Genomic DNA, 27,702 nt, shown 5'->3' with positions numbered 1-27,702 from the left:
CGTCGATTGTCTTGACACATCGTGGCAGGGGCAGGGATCCAAGTTTCTAGACCAGTCATTTATGGTAGGAAAGCTAACAAGCCTATGGAGAGCCCCCAAGCGGAACCGTGTCAATAACATACGATCAACACTTACTGACACTTTGACCAGATATGGTTGAATATCTAAACATGATAGCATAAGCTGAATATTAGCTGAATAATAATCATAATATTCATAATACTCATAAAAACTAGAAGGAAAACTGTCAAAAAAGGCACTGGAATCTTACCAATGATAAGTCCAGGAAGAATCATAAACAGAGAGAAGGAGATGCCAGCAGTAGGACACAACTGACAATGACTGCAAATAATTAGTTAACGAAAAAGATGGCAAGATGCGGCAAGCTGAAGGTTAGTCTAATAGATAACAACCTGACCCCTGACTAGTCAACATTATAGACTGGTAAAATGTCTCCAGTGTCGAGGAGTCAACAAGCAACTTTAATCTTCCCAGCGCAAATCTCTGATAGATAGTAAATAGTATGGAGTGCTTTGCGTTAGTGCCAGCTCAAAGCCTTAGTAAACATGGCTCTGCACAAAAACGTTTGTGACTCAGAACTAAATAGCTAGTGTGTTGTTCATATAAAAAACCGGTTTCATATATAGTTTTTAGACCTAAAATTATTTTAAATTCGGCAATTATGTTTTTTAAGATGTATTTATTAGCTAAGAAGGTTTAATGCTCTTAATATTGGGCATAAATATGTTTGTTACTCTTGCCAATTGATTTTAGTCACATTTTGAAATTTGTTCTGGATTTTGGTTCCAGTTTTCATCTGTATTAGAAAATACCACCTTCTCTTCATCACCAATCCAGGACAATCGCCAAAGTGTTTTTTATTGTGTGTTTTTATGTCTACATTCCACCTCATTATACCACTGGTCAGTCAGCACCAAAAGGAGTATGGCAGATAAGTATGGTGTGCAAGGGATTTATTGGATTAAACATGTTAGTTCAAAGACAATATTGAAATTAAAAGCTCAATGTTATTTTTGTGTACTATATACATGATAAAATGGTGAGGTTGAACATTTTAAAGAGGGGCAATAAGAAATGATGTTATATCATCATATTTTTCTTTTTCCCTATGCAGGTGGAGATTTACATTTTATCTTTACATATTTACTTATGGAATACGATTCTTGAAAAAGGTAAGAACTCATATATTTTTTAATAATATTACTGGACACAATAATATGGCACTTTTGCCCAATATTGAGGGCTGTTTCTTTTGTTAAGGCTCCTAAACCTGAGTATTGGCCCAATGGCAAGCTCAGGCTTGGGGCATTATTGGCCCTGAGCCACTCCTTTGCCTTCAGAGTAGCACCCTAGATGTCAGTGTTGTAATAAGGTTTAATTAGGCACTGCAACTAAAGTCTGCACTACCAAGAACTGTTTGCAATTTGAGGGTAATGTCACAATAGATCACGAAACCTTCGAAGATGCACTTCCGACCTGCCAGTTTCTGTGACTCTTGTTATTTGTGTAAACATGTAGTACATCTTGATTGCACAAAGGATACTTTTGAGTAAAAAAGAAATCTGCATCATCACTGCATCATTCACAATATAGTTTAATCGCTTTTTGTACTAACTCTCTACGTTGTGCTTCCTGAATATCAAAATACCAAATCGATGGAACATAATAGAGGACAATATTGAAAATACAATATTGACATGTAAGTAAGTCTATATTTCTTTTACCTAACTCCCCATATATGTACCTACTCAGTACATTATGACTTCAAGGCATGTAGATGTGGAGTTAGAAATAGTAAATCTGTTATTCCCTATATGCACTCAACTTTTGCTATTTTGTCCTTCAGTATTCTGTCCTTCACATTCTTCTATCTTGATATTGTTGGTGTCGATATTCAGTAGTACAATACAGCTTTCTACTAGCAGTGTATTTGGCCTAGTCACAATTTCCCGGTTGATAAAATTTTTGAAAGCAATAGAAGTGTTCGTGGTTAGGACTGCTAGCCTTTTTCCTCTGCAGGTAATATATGAATATATTTTATTTCCATGGAATTAAAGAGTTTGTCTACATTTTTCAACTTACACTATAACAAAATTCTAATGTAAAACGATCATTGTGCTGTTTATAGACTATCCGAGTCTGTTTGCCAGCAGAAGGATGAAAGAATTTGTCTATCAACGCTTTAGGCCCTAAAGCGTTGATAGACAAATTTGGGTAGTTGTTCGCTGAAATAGTCTTATAAAAAGGCATAATTAAAAGCTACAGCACAGGAAAACCATGATATGTAGATGGTGCTCAAAATTAGGAAAAATATACATATATTGTTCGGCATAAAATGCTGGCATGGGATGATGCAATAGAACAGAATGTTACAAATATGCAGAGATATGTTGTAAGCGTTGCTATCAATTTCATTGTGCTTTTTTGTCAAACCTTTCCCTGCTTTTGGAGTTCCTGTGCATTCTTCATCAAAAGACATTAGGTCTTGCATACCATTTAAGGCCAGGAAAACTAAGAAATATATGTTAAGATAAAGTGACAATGCCACTTGGACTTTGACTAAGATGTGAAAAATAAGCAGTAGTGGTGCATTGATGTTGTGTTGTATCACATTATTCTGATTTGTTCTGTTGGACTTTGCCCTGTATGCATGGTCACCCCCAAACCTTTTGCCTTCACCCCTCCAGTTTTATTCTGAATTCATTTTTATTGGTTCTGTGCAATTTAGCACTGCTAACCAGTGCTAAAGTACTTGTGCTCTCTCCTCTAAACATGATAAAATCGACTTACACCTGACTGGCATATTTAATTTACTTACACGTCCCTTATTGACTTGTTATACCATATACCCAGGGCCTGTAAATTATATGCTAGTAGTGGACTTGCAGCAGTTATTATGCCACCCACCTGAGTTGCCTTTTAAAACCTGTCCCATGTCTGCTATTGCAGTTTTAAACTACCAGCTTGACTTAGCAATATAAGCCCTGTGTCAAGCCTTAAATTCCCCTCTTATTGCATATAAGTCACCCCTAAGATAGGCCCTATGTAGCCTATAGAGTAGAGTGCATTGCAGCTAAAGGGTTGTACATGTACTTTAACGTTTTACATGTCGTGGTATAGAAAAACACTAAATTATTTTTTCACTAATGTGAGACCTACCTCTCCGATAGGATAACATTAGGTTGCCTTATTGCATGTATCAAGTACTAACTTTTCATTGGAAACAGGTACACCTTTAATGTTTGGTGTCTGAGAAGTTGTAATTAAAAATCCTCTTTAACAATAAAACCAGATTTTAAGTTACATTTTTTAAAATGCCATCTTTTACAAAGGTTAGAAAAGTCAAAACATCTAGATGACCATTTGTTGGCTGCTAACGTTTGGACAGACTCAGATCAAATTCACAAATCAGTTGGTTTATTATGTTTACTTTTAATTTTCAATCATTTCATTTTATAAATCCTCAAGACAGTGCTCAGATACACATAACATTTACATTACATCAAACCAAACAAAATTGAGACATAGTGACAAGTAAAAAACAACAAAAAGATTTTTGAGCACTGGGGTTACCACACAACGGGGGTACACAACATTTCAGGTAACAAAGGGGTACAGTATTCAATGCATATATTTTCTTAAGCTGCTACACATTTTGATTTAAATTCTTCCCCTGTTGGTTAGAAGTGCCAAGGCGTTTCAAGTCCGACTCTATTTTTGGGGGCTTTCTTCAGGGCTGTGACTGGATTCTGTAAAACCAATAAACACATGTGTATTGTTTTAGTACACACTCCTCATTCTCCATCGCCTCCATAACACTCATGGATATTTCAAGATTATATCTACCTCAAATTGGTCTTGGGCATCCCTTCAAGGAAATGGGAAACTGTTTGTTGTCCTAAAGAGACAAGGTCATTTAGATACTAATTGCCCATATTTACATTCCTTATTAATTGGTTTTTTGTGGATTAATCACAGATATCACTTACTTGGAGGACATTTCTTTTCGTTTCAACAGTCACCTATTCTTCAGTTTAGCACTATTTTTAACGTGGCTTATGGTGCTGATTTGTTTAAAAGCCTGCAAAAACAAAATTGCTATCAGTGTTTGAAGGGAGGTTCAGGGCGTTTGATTGAGACTGGCGCAGGAGTGTGAAATCCTTTGTTCTAACACTTACTTCCTGTTGAAGATACTACTGGCAGATAGTGCTCGCCGTGGCAGAAATACAAGGATATTAATCACTCTTGTTCCTAATCATGGCTTTGATCTAGAGAGAACACGAGCAAAGTCTTTATCTTGTTAAGCGTCTCGTTTTTGCTGCAAGAGTCAAATATTTCAAAGCAACTTGGTGTCAGCACTCAAGTTTATGCAAATGTGTTTAGTCATGCAATCTGCATTCCACCAGCTCTCTGGAACACTGTTTCTACCTGAGAGATCATTTTGTTGAGCACGGACGTCCTATTCCAATTCCGTTGGCATTAGAGTTGAGTTGTACGGCATGCTGGTTAATGTAGTTTTTTATTTAATTTAGTTTTTAGGTCTCGCATAGGCAGCACATGCGCTGCATCTCCGAGGCATTAAGTAATTAGTAATACCAGCGAACCTCCACCCATTGCATTTCTTTTTTTGTTTTTCACTTGCCAGTGGTCCAATCAAGCATTTCTTTTCTTACCTCGCTCATTGTTGGCTAGTGGTCCCATCCGTCACTTCCGTTTTCTTTCGTTTCTGCAGGAAGCAGCATCGACCAACTACAGTAGACATACGCTGCAGGGCGATATCTTTTGATGTAGGGACTACTTTGTTGTTTTTCAGGTCTTGCATAGGAATCACTGAGAGCCGCGCGGACATCTGCCGCCCCGAGTGCGCTCAGCGTCTGCAGCCCCACCACGTCCGAGCTGCAGCACCCAGGCCCTCTGTTACTGCCCTGTCCGCAACACTCGCAATGCTTTCCCCCTCCCACTGTCTGAGCTCTCTTGCCCCTCTCTCCCCTGCATCTGCGTTCACCCCCACCCACAGCATCTGGAGGATCGCCATGTGGGTGCACTACACAGCACAGCACAGCACACCGCGCTTTGTTTTAAAGTTCGAGGAATTCTAGCAGCAAGCATTCTTCTTTTTGCACTATCCTGCGCTGGAGGGCGCGGCGCAGAGGGAGTGTGTTGTGGATCAGGCTGTGGACGGGTCACAGTGTGGCTCCTCGAGCGAGCGGCACAATAGAGAGAGCAGGCGGTTTCCGCTGCCTTCGGGATGCTCAGCCCTCAGAGGACCAAGGCCACCCCCGCGGGGGTCATTGTGACTGCTGCAGAGGGCACAAGGATGAAGAGCAACGAGGACCTCCCGGGCTCCTCTCTACTGCAGAACCACTACTGGCTTTTCACCAAGGGCTACATCTTGCGCTCCCATGAGCTACAGGTCGGCTCCGGCCCATTCGTGTATTCTAATTTAAAAAAAACAGCACTATTGAATTTAGCGCATAGAATGATACTACCCAGAAAATCTAGCTTTGCGGGAGTAGCGAATGAGGTATGCGTTCTGGTGAAGTTTCTCGCGTGGGGGTCACTGGAAAGCCTCCTTCTTTGGTAAATAAAAACATTTACATAATCTCACCGCGCCTCCTACATACAAAGCATACACTTGTGTTATATACGCCTAGAGGCCGTGCTCCCAAATATAGTGTTTGTTTTTTTCTCGTATTTTGACTGCAAAATCGAAACTACGTGGAACCCTACCATGGGCGACAAACTTGCTTTCTGTATCTACGACGCTCCGGCTCTTATGTTGTTGTCCGTTGTCTAAGTCTGTGCCTGTTTGGGAGCCTGGAGTGTCTACCAGCAGGGACCCTATTCCAAAGTGGAGAAAGCGCCGAGGACTGAGAGCAGGGCGGTTGTTAAAGTGGGATAGACTTCGGCTGCAGTTCTTTTTTTGCGATAGCCGGCAATAGTTTGCCTTCTAGTTTGTATCTATTTCCATGCTGGCCACAATCAAATTATTGATAGGAGACAAGCACTCCCATCTTGAGGGTGTCTTGTGACGTTCCAAGCACTGAAAGCGTCAGTCTGGCTTATTTCCCCTCAGGGTGGCAACAATAACATAGGCGGGATAAGGAGGCCTGTGAAACAGTAAGCAACCTGGTGACGACAAAGGAAATGGGAGTATAGTATTTTAGAGCATCTTTCCCACCACAAAACATGTGAGCGCTATTGTGCACGTTGCAGCGCAACATTACTAATGTTTGCAACAGATGCAGAGAACTAACTTGCCTCCATGAAATGGTATTTGTGCCACATTCCCTCTTTTGGCAGTCACTAAGAGCATTGTCTTTTGACAGTTGCAAAATGCACACAACTAATAAGAACAAGCATTGAAAATGCAATAGGTCTTGCCTTTGATTAAGTTGAATCCATTTGCTTTGCTAATAGTAATGTATTCTAGCTTTGCATTATTTAGTGTATATTTGTGATATGTTGTAGTTGTATGTAGTTAGAATTGTTTTGTTAGATGTTTAGTAGCGCGACCGTACGATTCGTGTTTTCTTTCCAGGGTATACCTTCCACTCCCTCCCCCTGTCTCAAAACAGCTTCTTTGCTGAAAACCTCACTTTTCTCCCGCTTCTCTATTCCATCATATCTACCTAACATGATGTACCACAACTGACCTTTTGGGGGATTTCCGGTCAAAAAGGTCATGCTGCTTTTGCCAAAACGAATTAGTACATTTAGAGGGTTTTATTTCAACATTGGATAGTGTGTGTCCACTTGAGGGGGTATTTCACAGTCCCAGCTAAAGGCCATCGGCTAATCCAGATGTCCCTGTCCCTTTGCCAAAGCTGCCTTCTTACCCGCACCTCTCCGGATCACATGTGCTTACTCAGTTATCTCTTTAGATTACAGGTTCTCTTTATTCAGACAACTACAGTCACCTTGAACTGCAATCCACCTGGTACTTACTGTGGACAACAGACTACAGCTTCCAGAATGCATTGCGTTAAACTAATGCCCTCCCCATACTACGTGCCAATGGCGAGATCATATTCCATCCAGTTTTTCATTCTCGAATGCATTGTAATCTGTACCGCTAGGCCAGTTTGGAACTGGGACTACAGCTCCCAAAATGCACTGTTTTTAAATTAATGCCTATGACTCATAAATGGTGTCACTACAGATAAGGAGTCTTCTGTTAGCCTTAACCAAATATACTCAATATTCGATTCAGAAACTGTGTAAAATATGCATTCTTTTTAATATTTTTTTTTTTATTAAACTCTGTACTCCAAGAAGTCACTGCATGCGTCCCAGACTATTGCCTGATCTCATCCTCCGTGGGGAACCCCACGTTTGCCTGCCTGGACGGCAGCATGACCATCTCCACCATCTTGTACACCAGAGCTTTGCCCCGCCCAAACGCGGCACTTAGTCACACTATGTTGCTCTGTTATGAAGTGCCTCAGGAGACCTGCTCATACAAAAGGGTAACACTGTCAGATGCTGTAGCCACCGTTCTTGCTCCCACAAACACTTCCTATCGCATTGCAAAACCTCCCACCTCAAATCTTCCCACTGCGCGAACACAAACCAGGCAATTAACAGGACTTCTGTCAACCGGAGAAGACTGCACGGGCAGCGGTGCCTGTTCATGCACAGAGTGTACATACAGGCTGGATGACGGCATGTAAATCTGTGATATATGTTAAACTTGAATAAAAAAAAATTAAAAACACCTCAACGTTACAATCCTTTGTTGCAATTTTACACTATGTTAAGTAATCCGTGCATACTGGTGGCGCAGCGAGCACAGGTTGTGGACTATCACCGGTTGGCAATCCATTTGTAGTGGATAACAACAAGAACACAGTCGCTTCTTGGCCCTTTATTGGGCATAGTTTTGATAAACGCTCCTTCTATGCTGGACAGCTAGATTTTTTGACTACAGTGTCCATTGGAGAAAGGGATTTCAGCACAGTGAGAACCCGCACCTCGAGTCGTAGGATGGCACACCGTCGTGTTCTTTGCTGACAGTATTAGTATATAGCGCCTGCCGTGTCAATAGCCTTGTACCGCTTTAGCTGGTTTTCTCGCTGATCGTGCAGCGAGCACAGCTTGTGGACTCCCACTGGTTGGCTATCCATTTGTTGTGGGTAACAAGAGCACAGGCGCTTCTTGGCGCTTTATTGGACCAGGAGTTTTTTTGACTACAGTTTCCATAGGAGGAACAGACTTCTGCACAGTGAGAACCCATACCTCGAGTTGTAGGATGGCACACCGTCGTGCTCTTTGCTGAGAGTATTAGTACATAGCGCCTGTCGTGTCAATTGCCTTGTAGCGCTCTAGCTGGTTTTCTTGCTGATCGTTTGCGAAGTCACCCGGAATCACTGTGTCGGTGTAACATGGTGTCTGCTCTATGCACTGTTAAATGAATATGCGTAGAAGCAAAAACTAGGTACATTTAAACAAGCATGTGTGGCAGTGTGGTCTGAGGTTGAAATGTGACACTGACAAGAGTTGAAAAGCTGCTCAAGAGAGCAGTGGGAAAATGATGAAGGGAGGAGTTGGGGAGAGGAGGAAACAGTGAAGGAAAACGAACAATAAAGAGAGCGAATCCTTACTGCGTGCGATCCCTTGTGTTTATGGGGCCATGTGTTTTGAACACATGGCCCCATAAAGATAAGAAATCTTTTGCGACAGAAGGAAAGCAGGCGAGCCCGTCCAAGTGGGCCGTCTGAAAAAGCCAAAAGTACACGTCATAAAAAGCTATTTTCCAATGGCTGGTCACCGTTTAGCATAAACCGTGACGCCAGCCAACGGAAAAGAGGGGCAGGGCTTATAGCCCTTTACAGAAGTTACTCAAAACCATTAAATCTCGCCGAGCGAGCTGGGCATGTGCTCAGCCACGTTAGCGGAGACCTCAACATGCCTCCCCGTTGAAACACTACATAAGCATTTCACCTCGTTGAAAAGAACTTCTATAGCTGACACGCTCTTGCTTACCTGTTTTAATACTGTTCGTTTGGAAAAACTTTATAAACATAAGTGCCATAAAAGGATAGCTAAAGGTGTGGAATAAGTGCCTTGCTACATTAGTCTGAGGTCCCCTTTGATCTGACGCTGTTTTCTGACGTCATTGCTACTAGGGATGCTACACGTGTCTGTCTTCCACGTTTGGTTTGGCATGGTGATTAATCGTTTTTCCTGGTGCACCGCTAGTTATTGAGGAAATGCGTGACAATGGCCACCTGTGTCTGCATCCCCACCCCCCTCTCCTATACACACACTCTTGCCTTTCAAGTGCCCGTTCCAGCCAATACACTGTTCTTCCTAAAGTATTTCGCTCCTGCCTTAGACCCCACCTGGCCTTCTAAGTAGCACCAGAAAGGTCATCTGGCTCTCCATAAACCCCGCGCCCCACCCCTAGGAATCTGCAAAAGCCAGTATGGTATGTCATCTGAACAACCACATCACTCCTCTGATATTCCTCTTTTGGACACAGTGTGTTGTGGCATCTGTAGAGAATGTTTCTGAAAGCCTCTCTGCCCCTTGTATTAGATAGTTATTTGTTTGTTCCATTATTTGTCCCCACTTGTCCTGACTATACTTCACACATGAAAGAAATGCATGGCTCCAAGAAGGATCTGCGACTGAGCAACCCAAGAAGTGAAACTAAAACATGCATGCATAAGAGTCTCTTGCACATGCAAATCTTATGCACACATTTCCTGTATAGTCCTAGAACGCCAGGAATATAGAGTTTAGTGGGCATTACCCCCAGTGAATGCAAAAACACAAGAGAAGTAAAGAACAGGCTCATGGGTAGAATTGTTCGTGGTCATTAGAACAAGGTCAGCAGTTTTTTTGTTGTTTTTTTTTTTTACAAATATGCTTCTAAGAGTCGTTGAGTGTAAGGAACATACAATGCCATTTTTACAGTTTTGTTTAATTATGTTTTTATTCTTTCCTGGTAATTTTTTTTGGTGAAATCTGTTTATTGGCATTTTTTTTTCAATTCAACAATACGAAAGGCACTGCAGTACAATCAAAATGACTTTGCGATTGTTTATGAGCGGCACTTTTTCTGGTAATTTTTATGTAAATGTTTTGCTACGTAAAGCATATTGGTGAAATATCAATGTAACATAGCTCGTGGATCACCCCAACATCTGTCATAATCTGCAAATCACAAGTTCCATGTTTGGCCTACATAGCCTTCCATCCTACTTCTTTCATTCTTCTGGGATTAGTAGACTGAGCGCCATTACATTGGGTGAGAGCCGTTATTTACAACAGTTAAAAACCTCTGGAAAATAAAGTAAGTTATTATTAAGTCTTGAGTACTAGCCATATATCACAGGCTTCTACATTGACATGTATAGGAAGCTTCCATACTAAGGACATATTTGATGCCTGCATACAATTTCAACTGCCATACTGTGCAAATATCAAAGGTTGCAATTTGATCTATACATCTGAGGCATATGTCACTGTACGTTTCTGTTTGAAATGAAACATTACTTTTGACTATACGGAGGGAGCAGACGCTACTGATAGACTTTTAATTCCATACATATGCATATTAAATTGTTGGTATTTTAAGCAAAAGAAGACTAACACATTCTACCACATACATGTACAGCAGGTATCTTGCAGGTAACCACAGCATTACTGGCCTCCTTCGGCCTCCGCTCCTTTTTTGCCTTTCTTTGATGCAATCCTCTAATCCTCTTTTCACTTTTATTCTTCACTGCATCCACGCTCTGCCGCCTTATGTCTTCCCATCGGGTACTCCTTCATTACTGACGCTCCCTTCCTTTCTCCTTCCCTTCTTTCACTGCTTTCACTTTTCTTTAACTCCTTCCCTTCATTACTTACATCACCTCTACACTACTCTTTGCCTCATGCTCCCTTTCTTTCATCAATTCCTTCTTTTCTCAACCCTTTCATTTTCTTTCATGGCTTAAAACCAGTTCCGGACAAAATCATTGTGATTTCTATTTTTGAACTATTTTCACTCTGTGAAACCTTCCCTTTTTATCTATATCACACATGAGTACTGCTCTTTCACCCTCCTCCTTTCAAATATCCTTCCTACAACTATTATATAACACAGTAATGTTGCTTACTTTTTGAATATGTCTCTGAATAACACAGATATTTTTGTCTTGAAGAACCATTGGGTTCCAGTGTTCCTTTTCTTACTTCTGAAGGTGCTAATTTCAGAATTCTGAGTGTATTTAGTACCTTGTGCTGATTCTGTACATGCCTAAAATAGTATTAAGAATCATTAAATTCTCTGGACTTAATTGCATCATAAATAGTTCTAGGGCCATTGTTTTTCTATAATACATGATACCCAGGTCCGTGGGCAGAATTGGGTTACCCCATTAGTTTATTATGACATAATACCATTCAGCATGATTTCACTAAACACCACACAGTTCCAATGCACATAAATCAACTCAACATGTTTCCATTCCACACCATAATATTCAACAAAAAGCCACAAAATACAAATCGGCTACACAATTACATAACACACCACATACATACAATCCATATCACATAATTCCACATCACACCACAGAATTCAACAACACCCAACATAATCAAACTCCGCTACATAACACTCCACAACAGAAAATACAATACCACTTCATTTCTATCCACAGTATTCCACTGGACACCTCATACATCAACTCCACAACACATAAGTAAAGCATTTTTACATACGCCAGTAGCTCTAACTCACTTTTTCTAAATGTTCACTCCACTACAAACAAAAAGACATTGTCATTTACAACATCAATTGCTCTAACTTTCACAAATGTGAGACCAATTTCATTGCAAATGCTTGTTTATGAAGACTTTAACCGACTGGTGCTTGCTTTAGCCAACTTCATTTAAACTTTAAAGCTTGTACAAGCCGTTTTTATGGTTTTATCGTGACTCCATTTACTTTGCTGGTTGCATCATAATTATTGGACTTGCCTGATCAGTGTCAAAAACGTCTGTGCTCATTTTATTACCTTATTAAAAAAGTTTTTGCACAGCGAAAGTTGCTCATATTTATTTTAAACACATGCACACATGATGGTTTCTTCTGCGTGTGGGTATTTTGCAAAGCATTTTGACAGTGAAGGTCTTTTGCCAACGGTGGTAGCACCTGGTTGTTTAGAACAAGTGTGCACATATCCGGTTGATTTATCTTCCATCATATTCTATAGGATTTGTATTAGAAGCATTTTCTTACATCACCATGGCCTTCTGATGATTGTTCACTAATTAGTGAGGCATCTTTTTTTGGAGGGCAAAGGCACATACTGCATTCTGTCATATTTTGAAACAGATCGAAATCTGTGGTGATCATTCAAAAAAGGGCCCTTTTTAAGTTCTTGAAATTTCCGACATTTCATACAGGCCTGATATGGCGCTGTTGAATTTCAGGATTAGTTAAGCTTCTTTCTGAAGTAAGATTCTTTCAATATCTCTGCCTCTTGGTGTTTGTTTGACAACCCAGAGAACTGTCCATTTGATATCCTTTTCACTATGGTTCACTTGTATGAAGTGGCTCACCATAAGAGCATTTGCAACTTTGGTGCTGATTCTTGATCAATGTTGAACTATTCTGAACCGGATCTCTTGGTTTGTCTTTCCAATATACAGCTTCCCACAAGGGCATGTGATCCTGTAAACGACATTTTTTGTTTTACAATTTGAAAGCATGTTGTTAGTCCATTTGATGGTATTGTGCTCAAACACAGATCCTTCACCTGTTGTTTCGCAGGAAACAGTTACCACACTTGTGGTGTCCCTCAATAGGTTTCAAATTCCAATGGGAACGTAGGTCCTGTTTCTTGGGTGTACAGTACAGTCGGCCCTCACCAGTTTTTGGCCAATGCTCAATTCTCTCTTCATGGCAAAAAGTGGTCTTTCAAACGAACAATCCAAATTTTGGAGAAAGTGCCAGTTTTTCAGGATGATTTGGCGAAATTGATTCGTGTACTGTCCAAAGGTGGAGAGACACACCAATTTGGTCATGGGTTCCTTAACTTTCTTTGATAACAGACATTCTCTTGGTGTAAATCGGGCCCTCTCTGTGGCATTTTTAAGGAGTTTTTTTGGGTAACCTCTTTCTCGTAGTTTTAAACTTTAAACTTTTTCAAACTTAAACTTTGAAAATTCTTAATTCTAGTTGTATTGATGTGACTTTTGTCATTTTAGTGTCAAATAATTTATTAAAATGTACTTTTTTTGTTTGACTATATTGATGTTGGATTTTTCATGTGTTGTGTTTTCACTTTATTATTGTTTGTATGCTGCATTAATAATTTACACAATGCCTGTAGGTTAAGCCTGACTGCAGTTGTGCCAAGCTACCAGAGGGTTAAGCTCAGGTTCAATTTAGTGACTTTTGTGGTTCACCCTCACGAGGATTCTGACTGTTGCTTGAACAGAGACCATCCCCTCATTCAACAAACAAACCAGCTTCTCACATGTATGTGATTATGCTTGAAACATTGTACTCTGCTTGTTCCATATGGATTTTTTACCTTTTGACAATAGTATCTGATGATCCTTAAAGGTGGTGGTTCGTAATACTTGCCAGGGGTTCAATTTGCTTTAAATAAAATGCCTTGAGCGGCTTAATACACCAATGTACACATACACTCACTGTTTCTCACCCACAATCACACTTGAACACACTCACACTTTCCACATCACTAACACTAACCTTGTTCACTCTCTCGTGATGTTTTGCTTTGTTGCATCCCTGAGTTTCAAACACAATTGCTTTCTTGTGCATAGTCCTTCCCTGATGTATTGTTTTTTTCTTTTTTTTAAAAAAAAGTTTCAATCCCACCCATGTCAACAAAATAATGTTGTGCCCTACACCAGTGGACACAGGTAGCCATGTTAAGTTTCAGAGTCTTGTTTATTAGTTCCAGGTCCAAGTGACATAAATCTTAACTCCAGCCTGCTCTGGTCAAGAACCAGCCCCACCAGGAGCAGCCTGCCTAACTGCTCAGCCCATCTCTAACTGACAACACTTATCCACTCAGGCACCCAGGCATTCCACGCATCAGTCACACCACCATTCCGTAACTAACTCACACTCTGTCTGAGCAGCTAGGCGTACCCAGGCTGGTTTAGATATAAATGCAATATAGAGGATACAACAATATTTTATATTCAGACGCAGCTACCTGCAAAAATAAAATGTTGCATGCGTTGCTTGGTGACACGATTGAGACGTTTGCCACTACCCATCACAAATGCAATGGAGTTATATTTTTAACCCTAAAATTCTCAGAAAGTGTCGGACTGAAATACACTGCTTTTCACCTGTCCTACAAATGCACATACGGCATGGAAAGCAGAGTAAGCTGCGCCTTAAAACTGGCTAGTTTCACAGCGCTTTCAACAACAGAAGAGTGCAACCAACAGAAAAAGTGATGGTCTTGCAAGAGAAAAAACACTCCTATTTAAAAGAACCCTCACTCACCAACCTAGTTGGTGACATGCTTCATCATTGGGTTGCCAGCAGAGAAGCAGAATTACTCTCTGGTGTGCTACAATGCCTGATTACAGCGGAGCAGGTTTTTTTAGTGCAAGATGTGCGTTGAATGGGTGAATAGAAAGAGTGATTTAAAAAGTGCCTTTGATTTGGCCCCCAACAATGTAATAGTGAAAAGCTAGACACTAATAAAAACAAGTGTGTTGGATGTTAACAATATCTGGCCAGACACATCCTACTGTGAAAAAGGAAATGTTCAACATCTTTCTGCTTCTAGAGGCTATTAGCGAAGCATTCTTCAGGACCACTACATCACGGCGGTGTGCGCACGCTAAGGCGCACCCTAACCAGTGGTGAATTGAACCAAATAAACTCACGGTTGTTAGTTGTACCTTTAGTTATGTAACTGATAAAAAGCTACACCAGCCATATTTCTTTGAGTGGTTGCAGAAATTCACATTCTGTTGGACCATTTTTGTTAAATATTTCGATATTGGTTAAAAAAATGGGTTTTTGTTGGTGAGGATTTGGTTACATCAAATTATTGCTAGAAGAGTGTGCGCAGATGGATGGACGATAGACCGGAAAGTAAACCCATGTGTATCATCTTGATTCAGAATTGTACCATAAGATGTTTAGCAGACTCAGATTCTGCTACAACCATTTTATCGAGGAAAATGTTTATTGATAAATAGTCTGAAATAATGCTCTGTGAAGGATATATAAAGACTGGTGCAGGATTGTCAATCTAGCTGCCATTCATAGCACCGGTTGTTTATGTGGGGGGACCTATCTTGCGGGATTCGTCCCATCTCGCTGTGATATTAATGCTGCTCCTTGTTCCATTCTTTTTTGCACGAGGCAAAAGGTTTGATGTTTACTTGCAAAATGTCAATAAAACTGGTGCATATCGGATGACCATTACTCATCTGGATGGAGTTATTGGTGATCTATTGAGTGACTTGGCAGAAGACCTAAAGGAACGATTTAAGGCTGATATTTGAGATTACATCCTAGGTAGTGACAAGAGAGGGTCATGAAGATGTGACAAGACTCATATCCCTATGGTGATAGCTGTCAACAATTATGAGGTGCCACAGGTAGTTTTAAGAAAACACCAAGCAATTCTTAGTCCTCAGTTTATGAAAGTTGAGATGTTTGGAGCACACATGTAAAGTTAAATGGGTGCTATAACTATCAAAGCCAAGGTTAGGAATATTCCAGTGCTTGTGAGGAAAGATAAAATCTTAAGGAAACTGCCTGATGAAGATATAATTAAATCAACTTACTCACCTTGATGGGTTTCACCGCTGGTTCTTATAAGGTAAGGGAATGTCTATTTGTTGACTTTATAGCAGGTGTGACTCCTGATAGGGCTGTTCTAGTTAAAACAAAAATGCCATTTGATCTAGCGTTGACCTCCATGGTATTCAAAAGTTAGTACAATATCAGTATCATGATCTTACATGAATCACAGCCTTTGAGGATGACATACTAGTATACTGAGCCAATGTGATGCACAATAATGCTGCTGTTGTATATTTTAGAACACATGGGCATGAAGTGGCACCAAGAGAAGTGCATACTTAAATGAAAACGAGTAACATGCTTATGTCACATCGTTAGTAATCAGATGGACTAAAGGGTGAGTGGACCCACTCAAATACAACCCTAGGACTGACTGTTGGGCCTAGCACAGACCACAGCAATGAGTGTATTAGTTATCAACATGCTTAATTCAGTACTTTTGAAGAAAATAAAAACGGTTAGCTAATATATATATATATATATATATATATATATATATATATATATATATATATATATATATATATATTTATATATACATATATATATATATATATTACCTACTGGCAGTCGCCAGTAGGTAGTTATAGTTAGGATTTTTGTCAATGCAAAATCTCAAAATTCTATTTGGAATAACTTTGGCGCCGGTTGACGAATCTGCCTGAAAATTTCCTCAAATGTGCCTCGCGGAGCTCCGGTCCTTCCTTGGAAGTTTGGGGGGGATTTGTCAAGCGGGGGCCGAGATAAAAGGGGGGTCCCAAAACGTGTTTTCCCAATGTTAATTTCCATAGGGCGGTCAAACTCACTTTTAGCCAGAACGGCTGAATGGATTTCCACCAAACTTGGCAAAATGTAGGGACTGGTAGCCCGATGTGCCTTTGCTATGTCTCAAGATATGTGCTCCAGTGGATTTTGAGTAATTTAGGTTCAAAGAAATATATATATCTATAGGCGCGCCCCGGTGCGCGCAACGGGGAGCGCACCGGGCGTGCAACGCGACTTGCGCGTGGAAAGCTGATTGGTTCACGGGTGTCTGTAAACATTCGAAACAGTCCGGAGCGGCCGCCATCTTGTGTCTTGGTAGGATCGAGACACAAGAGGTGGCAAAAAAAAAGGGGGAAATGACTATAAGGGGGAAGGGTAGACCCCCCTGACCCCCTAGGTTTGATGTGGGGGCTATAATAGGGTCCCGCGGGGGGAGCGCCCGGTACGCGCACTGGGGAGCGGACCGGGGAGCGAAGCATGGGGAAAACCCAGTTTATTCACTTTGTCACCTCTACGACCCTTTCTTGCGGCAATACGTCCCTTTTTCATACATTACTCCTGACGTAGGAGGTTACAGGGGCAGGGGCTTACAAAGTGACGCATCTACCTAGATACATCACTTTGTAAATATGACTGAATAAGGTGCATTTTTTACAGCACTGGTGCGTCACAAAAAGTGACGCTCCGGTGGCGTTAAAGTGACGCATGGCCTCATAAATGAGGCCTTCAGTCTTCTACTCATGCGTCATATTAAATTTATGACCATATTATGTTGGAAGTTCTTACAGATACGTCAGTATTTCAGACGTATCTGTAAGCGCAAAAGTGATGCATTCTGGAGTGTGTCTCAAAAATGAAGCAACTCCAGCAATGCATCCTGTCACATGGGGCCAGGCCCCATGTGAAAGGGCCTGCACGCCTGCTGTGAAACAGGCGTAATATTTGGAAGCAACAGCGTCATAAAAGTGAAGCAGTGATATCTCATAGATTTCACTGCGTCACCTCTACGACCCTTTCTTGCGTCAATTCGTCCCTTTGGATACATTACACCTGACGTAGGTATAATGTGGCGCAGGGCTAACAAAGTGACACATCTACCTAGATGCGTCACTTTGTAAATATGACTGAATAAGGTGCATTATTTACAGCACTGGTGCGTCACAAAAAGTGACGCACCGGTGGCGTGAAAGTGACGCATGGCCTCATAAATGAGTCCTTCAGTCTTCTACTCATGCGTCATATTAAATTTATGACGTATTATGTCGGAAGTTCTTACAGATACGTCAGTATTTCAGACTTATCTGTAAGCGCAAAAGTGATGCATTGCTGGAGTGTGTCTCAAAAATGAAGCAACTCCAGCAATGCATCCTTTCACATGGGGACAGGCCCCATGTGAAAGGGCCTGCACGCCTGCTGTGAAACAGGCGTAATATTTGGAAGCAACAGCGTCATAAAAGTGACGCAGTGATATCTCATAGATTTCACTGCGTCACCTCTACGACCCTTTCTTGTGTCAATACGTCCCGTTTGGATACATTACACCTGACGTAGGTATAATGTGGCGCAGGGGCTTACAAAGTGACGCATCTACCTAGATGCGTCACTTTGTAAATATGACTGAATAAGGTGCATTTTTTACTGTACTGATGCGTCACAAAAAGTGACGCTCTGGTGGCGTTAAAGTGACGCATGGCCTCATAAATGAAGCCTTCTGTCTTCAACTCCAGCAATGCATCTTTTCTTACCCTTCCACACCCCCGTTCCTTTTCAACATTTTCTTTGAATATCCACATTCCCCATATTCACTCTCCTTCTCCTTACTTTCCTTCCCAACACTCACCTTCTTTCAGTCCCCCTACTTCACTTCCTTTCTCCTCTCATACCTTTCTGTTCTTTCTTACTCATTTTCCTTTCCATTATCAATGCACTCCACTTCACTTACTCTTTTTCATTTTTTTAAGAATATAGCTCTTTGATGAGAATTAGAGGTAGTTCTGAAAAGAACTTTTTTTTTCTTCTTTTTTTTTAAGAACAGAAACAAAAACAGGGAATGGAAACTGCTCAACAGGAGCAAAAAAAACAAAAAAAATTAGGGCTGGGAACGGCAGTGATGGTTCACCAATGCTTGAACCATGAGCAGGACACTTTGCTCCCCATAGGTAAGGAGTTGATCGCAGTATCTGCGTTTCAGGACACCTTTGTTGAATGCAGGTTGAATATTTGGAACCAGCTCCTGCGATCGCCCCCTCACAGAAGTAGTTGCTCCTCCGGTGGATGTAGAGGCCCCATCACTGGGAACCTCTTGTGCCAGAGCCCTGACACTTTCCCGGGCAAAATTCTGGGGGTGCCTCCTCTCTCCACATGGCGTATCATTGTGAAGTTCCCAAAAGAATATTTCTTTTTGGGGTCACCCCGTGACAGGACTTTTTTGCAGATCCTGCACTCCACTTTTGGAGCATTCACCTTTTTCAGTCCTTCTGGTATGGAAAAAAAATTCCAAATGAAATGCTCCTTCACCTTTGGCTGAGGAGGCTCTTCATCGATGAATTCCGGCTCATCTTCACTGCTGGATGGTCTGGCAGCCATGATTAACCCAGAAAGATGCAAGAGCAAAAAGGCAGGTCTTTCAGTCACAAAAGTGAAAGAAGAAGTAAAGGAAATGGGTGGGGATTTCATTCTTTGTAAAAAAAACTGTTAGCAACCAATGAAAAGTGTTATTTTAGGGTCACATGACTTGACGCGCTGACGCTGCGAGCACCGGAGCGCTTCCGGGGGCGCCTACGCGGCGCTGACGTATGCGCTTCCGGGGCGCTTACGTGGCGCGAACGTGGGCGCTTCCGGGGCGCTTACGCGGCACGCCAAAGTGACGCTTTGATAGTTTCACGGAAATGCAAAATCATTTCCATTTCCTTATTTTAAAAAAACTGCTTTTATATGTATGGTACTAAATGTCTTGCGTTATTATTTACTTTACATTCATATTTTTTTTCCACGAACGAAGGTAGCGCTCTGGGTGGGCTTTCCGGAGAGCTTACCGGAGCGCGCACCCAGAGCGCCCCAGGAAAAAATTATTAAAAAAAATAAAAATAATAAAAAAATAATAATAATAATTAATACTTACACAAAACAGCAAATTTATAAAAAAAATCGTAGGTTAGAAACTCGATATAGAAAGGAATTAGCATTTAAAAAACCTATGAAATTCACTGAAAAAAACATAGGTTTCACACCAGTTATAGTTAGGAATTAGCATATAAAAAACCTATTAAATTCACTGAAAAAACCATAGGTTTCACCCCAGTTATAGTTAGCTGGAAATTTTACTGACATAAAACCATTGAAATTCCACGTTATAGTTAGTTGGACTCACTATAACTTGCGCGCCTGCAATGCACTGCTGATGACGTCACATATTACATCACTCATGACATGGTCAGTGACATCACTCATGACATCACTGATGACACCATCCTTGTGACAGTGACAGACCTCCTTTCAGTGTAAAGTAAGCCTTGAAACACATATTCAAAAATAGAAATTAACATTTTCAAAAAAATGGAGATACCCATAACAGTTACAACAAACAATTCAGTAATTCCACCATCTATTCACACATCCACTCATTCACCAACAGTTCTATATAGTCACTCATACATATACTCACTCATCATATGTAGTGATACACCTATACATCCTGTTACACACAGACAGTCATCCAAAAGTTACTCACACACATACTCACACATGCAAATAAACTATTGAACATCCATTTATTTGCATATAGAACTATACACACACTACCACTTTACTTCTATGGAAATTTACACATACGTACTCTCTTAAACAATCACTTATAGAAACACATACTTATTTAAACAGGAACTCTTACAATCTCTCGCTCTGACATACCCTCACTTATATACATCAATACTCACATATACTAGATTAAAACATATGTAGTTACTGATAAAGACACTAGTGAGACAGTCATTCACTCACTAACACACACATATACACACTCATCCACCCATACAGTCCTGCACATATGCTGTCTTCAAAACACATACAAACAGTGAGTCAGTCACCAACCTATGCAGCCACTTATACACAAAGTGAAACACTGATACATATATTTCAATATTTAAAAGTTACTCGCTAATATATGTATTCACTAAGATACACTTAATAAGGCAGTTAACAAATAATTTTTTTTGAAAAAAAACATCCATTTAGACACTTACTTAAACATTTATTCTTCCATCGACCTTTTTCATATACATATAGAAAACATATTTATTATTCAGAAAGACACACATTCACTGGATGGTGTCATCAGTGATGTCATGAGTCATGTCACTGACCATGTCATGAGTGATGTAATATGTGACATCATCAGCAGTGCATTGCAGGCGCGCAAGTTATAGTGAGTCCAACTAACCATAACGTGGAATTTCAATGGTTTTATGTCAGTAAAATTTCCAGCTAACTATAACTGGTGTGAAACCTATTGTTTTTTCAGTGAATATATATATGTGTGTGTTATTCTAGCCTAAGTAAAACAGGTTTGAGTGGAGACCCAACTGTCTAGTAACCTTATTTATTCACTTGTATTTGTAGATGCATTTTTTTGATTTTCAGCCTCTATCTTTCGACAGAACATACCCATCCAAAATTAACCCTTCCCTGAACTGCTATTACATTTTGCATGATTGGAGAATCATTATTTTTTCTAATCATATTCTTTAACTATTATCTTCAAATTGCTTCCCACCCAATCTCTCATCAAAGCCACCACAAACATAATTATATTTTTGTTTGGCTTGTGAACATTAGTACAATTACAATGTTGTCACTGGGAAGTATTCACTGGGAAGACTTCGAGAATATCTTGAATATTCCTGTGTGAACCTTAATTTAGCGCCCTGAAGCACAGTATCCAGACCTATTTTTCTGGATAAGATATTATGAGATAAATTCTTGTTTTCCTACTTCTGTAGCTTGAGAACTAACAATCTCACATATACATGTTCAGTAATATTGCTGACCATTCAAAAATAAAAATGGAATACTGAGACAAAATTTGGCAATCGAAAGTAACAATACAGCAGTGTTTGAACATTTGAAAACATTTTTCATATGGTATGTTCCCACGAGAGTATTGATATATTGATGTAGTTCAGGGGTGCCTGAGACTAGGCTATGAATTTAGAGACAACTATTTCTTTTGGTATGTTGAATTGATTTGATTCCAGTATATAATATCAAAGAATAGCTTGGATGGTACATGTCCCACAAGTTTTTCTCAGTGGTGAAGACGTGTTATCCTAAACATCCCCATGATAAATATGTTTTCTGATCTACGCTCTTTTCTCTCATTTATGCCATGGGTTTGTGTTAAACTATTCATTTGTTTTAGGTAGCACACTATACGTTTCCGTTAGAGAGCTCTCTTGCTTCCTTGTTTACTGCACATCGCTTCTGTGTGATAGTTGTAAGGTGTGTTTGTAGCAAAGTATCATGTAGGCCAGATGGGGTCTTATCCCTTGGACTGCAGTTACTTCAACGTAAACTTCAATTCTGCAACAAACTAAATTGTTTTTATGCTCCCTCCCCTCTCTGAACATGAGAAAAACGAATGCATGAACTAGAGCCAAGAGACACTATAAAATAAGTACCACAGCCTTGGAAATACCCCGACTGGAAAATGATGGCGGTATAGCTAGCTGTCTGCTTTGGATGATGCCTGTCGCTTGAGGTGCCAAGCTAGGTCTTGTACTGAGGTATCTGTAGTGCTGTCTTGTTCGAGGCATGTGGGCTGCTGAATTCATATCTGTGCATAGATCGCCGCCTAGTGTTGGGTCCGGATGATCGCACATTGTTGTCCTGGAAGAGTCTTCGAAGTATCACGAGATAGGTGGCTCCTCCCCTGGACTACAGTGCGCATGGGCATCGACTCCATCCTCAGATTGTTTTTTTCCGCCATTGGGTTTGGATGTCTTTCGGGTTCCCTCTAGTCGGAATCGATAAAGAACTTTTCTTAAGACCAAAAGGTCTTTAGTTTCTTCGTCGGTATAGTCTTGCGTTCGGTGCCTAACTCTTCCAGCTCGGTTCCGAGCCGGATTCCATACTCCCGCGTGCTTTCGGCGCGGAGGGCCCAGTCGACGGCTCAGACCCTATCGACTGTTCTTCATGGACCGAAGTCCGTTCAAGAGATGTCCCGTCTGCAACTCAAAGTATCCCCACATCGACGTCCACCCGGTGTGCAACAAGTGTCTGTCGCCGGACCATGATGAAGCCAGTTGCATGGCTTGTTCTCGCTTCAGGGCCAAGAAGACGCTTAAGCATCAACGCGCTGCGCGCCAGGAGGCCCAGCACACTGCACCGGCGCCTGCGGACATTTTCGATGCCGGGGATGTCGAGGAAGAAGCTACCAGGGACATCGGTGACAACCTCTCGAATCCCGCGTCGGACGTCGACTAAGACTATGATGCAGACGCCGAAATGTTCGAAGCTGAAGAAGTGGTCGACGAGGTAGGGGACGACGACGGGGCCTTCGGGCCATGGAGGATAGCTCGGATGATGAGCAACCTCGCTCTGGGGCTGTACCGATTCATAAGGCTCAGGTCGAGGGATCGCCACTAGGCCTTACCCAAGATCTTACGATGGGTTCTACGGCCCCGCCTTCGGGCTCAGCCACGGACATTGCTATTGAGCCGCACCCTGGAAAATCTAAACCGAAAGTGAAACCTACGGTCTCGACACAAGAAACAGCGCAGGTGCCCGCCTCGAAACCGAAAGTGCGCATTACTTTGGTCGGATCCAAGGCCTCGGAGCCCTCGGCGCCGAAGAAGCAGAAGGGTGTTGTCGAGACGAAGGCTCAAGTCAAGGGCGTCGAGACGAAGTCTGCCGCGCCGAAGACTAAAGTCAAGGTGGTCGAGCCGATTAAGTCGGCGCCGAAGGCGGTCGACACCAACAAAGGACTCGGTGACCGGAAGAAAGGACTCGGTGACCCGAAGGTTCTCGAGACTCCGCGTCAACAGGACAAGGCCAAGAGCGGCGCACCCCGAGAGTCCCCTCCTAGTGGGGCCTCGAAGGATCCCGTCGACTCTGCGCGCCCGTCCGCCGCTTTCACCAAGCAGGTGACGGACTCCCTACAGCGCATCAGGGAGAAGGCCTCGGCGGTCGGACCAAGAGATCCTCCACCTCCGAAGACGGTCGAGAACCCTCACAAGGCGTCGACACCCGTTCACTTCACGTTGCCGCCAAAGGTGGCGCCGTAGGCTTTCACCCCTAAAGCGGTCGCCAGCGTCCCCGAGAAGGTGTCCTCGGTGCCGAAGTCGTCGATGGTGGTGTCCACCTTGAAGCATCGACAATCTTCGGTAGACGAACAACAAGAACATTTTATTGATGCCGAAACGGGCAGACTTTCCCTCCACAAGCGGAAAATTGCCCCGGAACAACCAATGGAGTCCTACAAGATTCCTCTAAAAAGAAAGAAGGACTCTGCTTCCACTCCTGTCCTTGTGGAACCACTTTCTCCACAGACTCGTGATGTCTCGCCCACTTACTCTGATGTGGACGCTGGGGAGGGCGATGATGAGGATGAGTACAGCTATCCTGTCTATACAGGCCCTGATGATACCAATGAACCCTGGGCTGCTGGTGCTGATCCAGGTGATCCTCATTCTGGACAAGGCACTCAACTCTATTCTGTGAAGACATCTCCTACAGAGGATTCAGCAGCATTCAATGCCCGCATTGAACGGGCGGCTAAAAATCACAACGTCCAGCTCCATGCTGACCCTATTGACGTTGATTTCCTTTTTGATACCTTTTCAGTCTCAGAGAGGACTGTCAAGACTCTACTTATGTTAAAAGGTGTCTTAAAACATGCTGGAGAGATCTTTAAGGAGCCTACCAGAGCAAGGGTGATAAACCCTAGGATTGAGAAAAAGTATAAGCCAGCGCCTACTGATCCTACCTACATTAAAGGACAGTTGCCTCTGGACTCTCTTGTCGTCTCGAATGCCCGGAAGAGGGCTAATTCTCAACGGGTGATGCTCCTCCCCCAGACAAGGAATCTAAGGTCTTTGAGGCATCAGGAAAAAGGGTGGCAGCACAAGCGGCCAACATCTGGCGCATTTCCAATACACAAGCGCTTCTAGCGAGGTATGACAGGGCACACTATGACACACTGGAGACCCTGTTGCAACACCTGCCAGATGAATACAAGGAGGCAGCTGAGATGCTTATTCAAGAGGGGAAGCTGATCTCTTATGCTTCAATTAAGTGTGCACTGGACGCGGCTGACACCGCAGCCAGGGCTGTCAACACTAGTGTCATGCTGAGACGACATGCCTGGCTGAGAATCTCTGGATTTAAGCCAGAGATTCAGACCACCATCCTTAATCAAACAGTGAATCCAGATCACCTGTTTGGCCCAGAGGTTGACACCACCTTGGAAAAGATTAAGAAGGACACTGAAACTGCTAAGTCCGTGGGTGCCTTACAGTCCCAGCAGTTCAGGGGTGGGTCATTTCGTCGCTCAAGCACTAGAGGCGTTTCCAGAGGCCAGCTCTCCCAAACCACGCAGTACTACAAAGGCAACACACAGTCCACATACACCAACAAAAGTCGAGGTGGATATCGTGGAAACAGCGCCAAGGGCGGGGGTCGTGGAAACAACAACTCCAGATCCTCTGCCACCAGCAAACAGTGACGCCTTGTCTCTGCCCCCCGACCACATAACACCGGTCGGGGGGAGACTTCAGCAGTTCCTGCCGGTCTGGAGAACCATCACCACAGACAGGTGGGTCAGACAACTTATACAGTACGGTTATTGTCTGGAGTTAACATCCACTCCACCCAACATACCCCCAAGACACCGTCCTATGTCTGCCGAGCATTTGCACTTATTGCAGCAGGAGGTCATCGTCATGCTGCAAAAAGGGGCGATCGAGCTCGTGCCTGTGCAGGAAAGAGGCACAGGAGTCTACTCCCTGTACTTCTTGATACCAAAAAGGGACGGGTCCCTCAGGCCCATACTGGACCTCAGGCCCCTCAACCAGTACATCCTATCGGAGCACTTCCATATGCTGACCCTGCAGCAAGTGCTCCCGTTGCTCAGTCAGGGGGATTTTTTCGCAACTTTAGACCTAAAGGATAAGTATTTTCACATTCCACTGCAAACGTCACACAGAAAATACCTCTGTTTCACCATCCAAAACCAACACTACCAGTTCAAGGTTTTGCCTTTCGGAGTCACCACAGCACCCAGGGTGTTTACAAAGTGCCTGGCGACAGTGGCGGCGCACCTAAGGAGACGGAACATTCACGTCTACCCTTATCTGGACGACTGGCTCATCCAGGCGAAGTCAGCCCAGCAGTGTGCCGCTCACGTGTCCCACACCATTCATCTCCTTCACGACCTGGGATTCTCACTGAATTACCCAAAGTCCCACCTCCAGCCCGCCCACATACGGCAGTATCTGGGTGCGACGATAAACACTCTGGCAGCCACAGCACAGCCAAATTCAGTGAGGGTCAGCAGCATTCAATCTCTGATGCAACGATTCAAACCCCAGCACTCGCTTCCAGCGAAAGTGTTCATGCAGTTGATAGGCATGATGGTCTCCTGCATCTCCATAGTTCCGCACGCGAGACTACATATGCGTCCGCTTGATGAGTGCCTAGCACGTCAGTGGACTCAGGCTCACGGGCAGTTGAAAGACCTAGTGTTGGTGACCGGTCGGGCATACAACTCTCTGCATTGGTGGAATCCACGAAACCTTTGCAAGGGACGACCGTTCCAAGAGCCTGTGCCACAGATCATCCTGACAACGGATGCTTCTCTCCAGGGATGGGGAGCTCATGTACTCCATTACACTGTGCAGGGACTATGGACAGCAACGGAAGATGCACATCAATGTTCTGGAACTGATGGCAATCTTCATGGCACTGAAGGCTTTCAAAGTACATCTGTGCAACAAGGTCGTGTTGATCCGGACGGACAACATGACAGCCATGTACTACAGTCAGAAGCAGGGAGGTACCTACTCTCCGCAGCTGTCTCATCTGGCTCAGAGCATGTGGAAGTGGGCCATTCAGAGGAACATATTCCTCATGGCAGAACACCTCACGGGCAAGGACAATCAGATGGCGGACCTGCTCAGCAGGTACAGCCACCAGATGCACGAGTGGGAGATACATCCATCAGTACTCCACCCGTACTTCCAAAAGTGGGGTCATCCAGAGATAGACCTGTTCGCCACAAGGGAGAACGCAAAATGCCAAAGATTCGCCGCCAGGTTTCCCCACACCCACAGTCGCAGGGCAATGCGATATGGATGAACTGGTCAGGCAGATTTGCCTACGCTTTTCCCCCAGCACCTCTGATCAGTGGCGGCTGGTGACATTTGAAAGTGGTGAGGCGTAAAATGAATGTTGTACTGCACTGTGGCGAGCGAGCGTGCCCGAACAACCTACGGAGGGCTTGGGGGAGAACATTTTGAAAAAAGAGAGGGCAAACGGTGCATTTACAAGCAATTTTGAGGAAGCAGGAAGGTTAATAAAGCAATACGATTGAATTATTTATCATTTAAGAAATTGCCAATTTTTGTGAGCTATAGAGGTGATGGAGATACGTTGCTCCGGAATTATCTATTATTTATGCGTTTTTATATTGCGCGGACTTTACCCGAAGGTGTCAGAGCACTTCACAATAGGAACGTTAAGGATACATGAGGAGAAAATTACAAGTGAACAAATTACAAAAGCAAACGTTAAGTTACATGAGGTGAAAGTTGCGCACATTTGAGAACATGATTAGGTCGGTGAACATGGTGCTATTACTTTCATGCTGCTTATGAAACCGCCTACTGCTTCACCCTGATGTCTCACCTTGGACAAGTGATTCCTTTATTCATTGCCCAGGCAGACGGCCTGGGGCATCTCCATTCAATTTGAATCTCTATGTAGCTGTATTGCTTGAGATGTAAATTATAACAGGAAACCACAGAATAATTCTGTTGTTTCAAATATTCAGCCACAAACTAATACAATTGGAAAAAAACATTGTTTGCTCTGCTTTTATTTGTAAGTATTTT

General features: G+C 42.6%; 1 protein-coding gene across 1 annotated transcript in view; it reads left to right on the top strand.

Annotated features, from left to right (window-relative positions):
- CERS6 (ceramide synthase 6) overlaps window positions 1-27,702 on the top strand; it is an 814,747-nt gene that overhangs the window by 359,115 nt on the left and 427,930 nt on the right. The window contains exon 4 of the mRNA XM_086956583.1: window positions 1,136-1,193. Within this exon, the coding sequence (XP_086812709.1) occupies window positions 1,136-1,193 (58 nt within the window). The remainder of the gene's footprint in view (window positions 1-1,135; window positions 1,194-27,702) is intronic.

Source organism: Lissotriton vulgaris, chromosome 2_1 (genome assembly GCF_964263255.1).
Source record: "Lissotriton vulgaris chromosome 2_1, aLisVul1.2, whole genome shotgun sequence".
NCBI classification, from domain to species: Eukaryota; Metazoa; Chordata; class Amphibia; order Caudata; family Salamandridae; genus Lissotriton; species Lissotriton vulgaris.
Note: the sequence above shows the minus strand (reverse complement) of the source record. Positions and strands in the feature narration are given on the sequence as shown.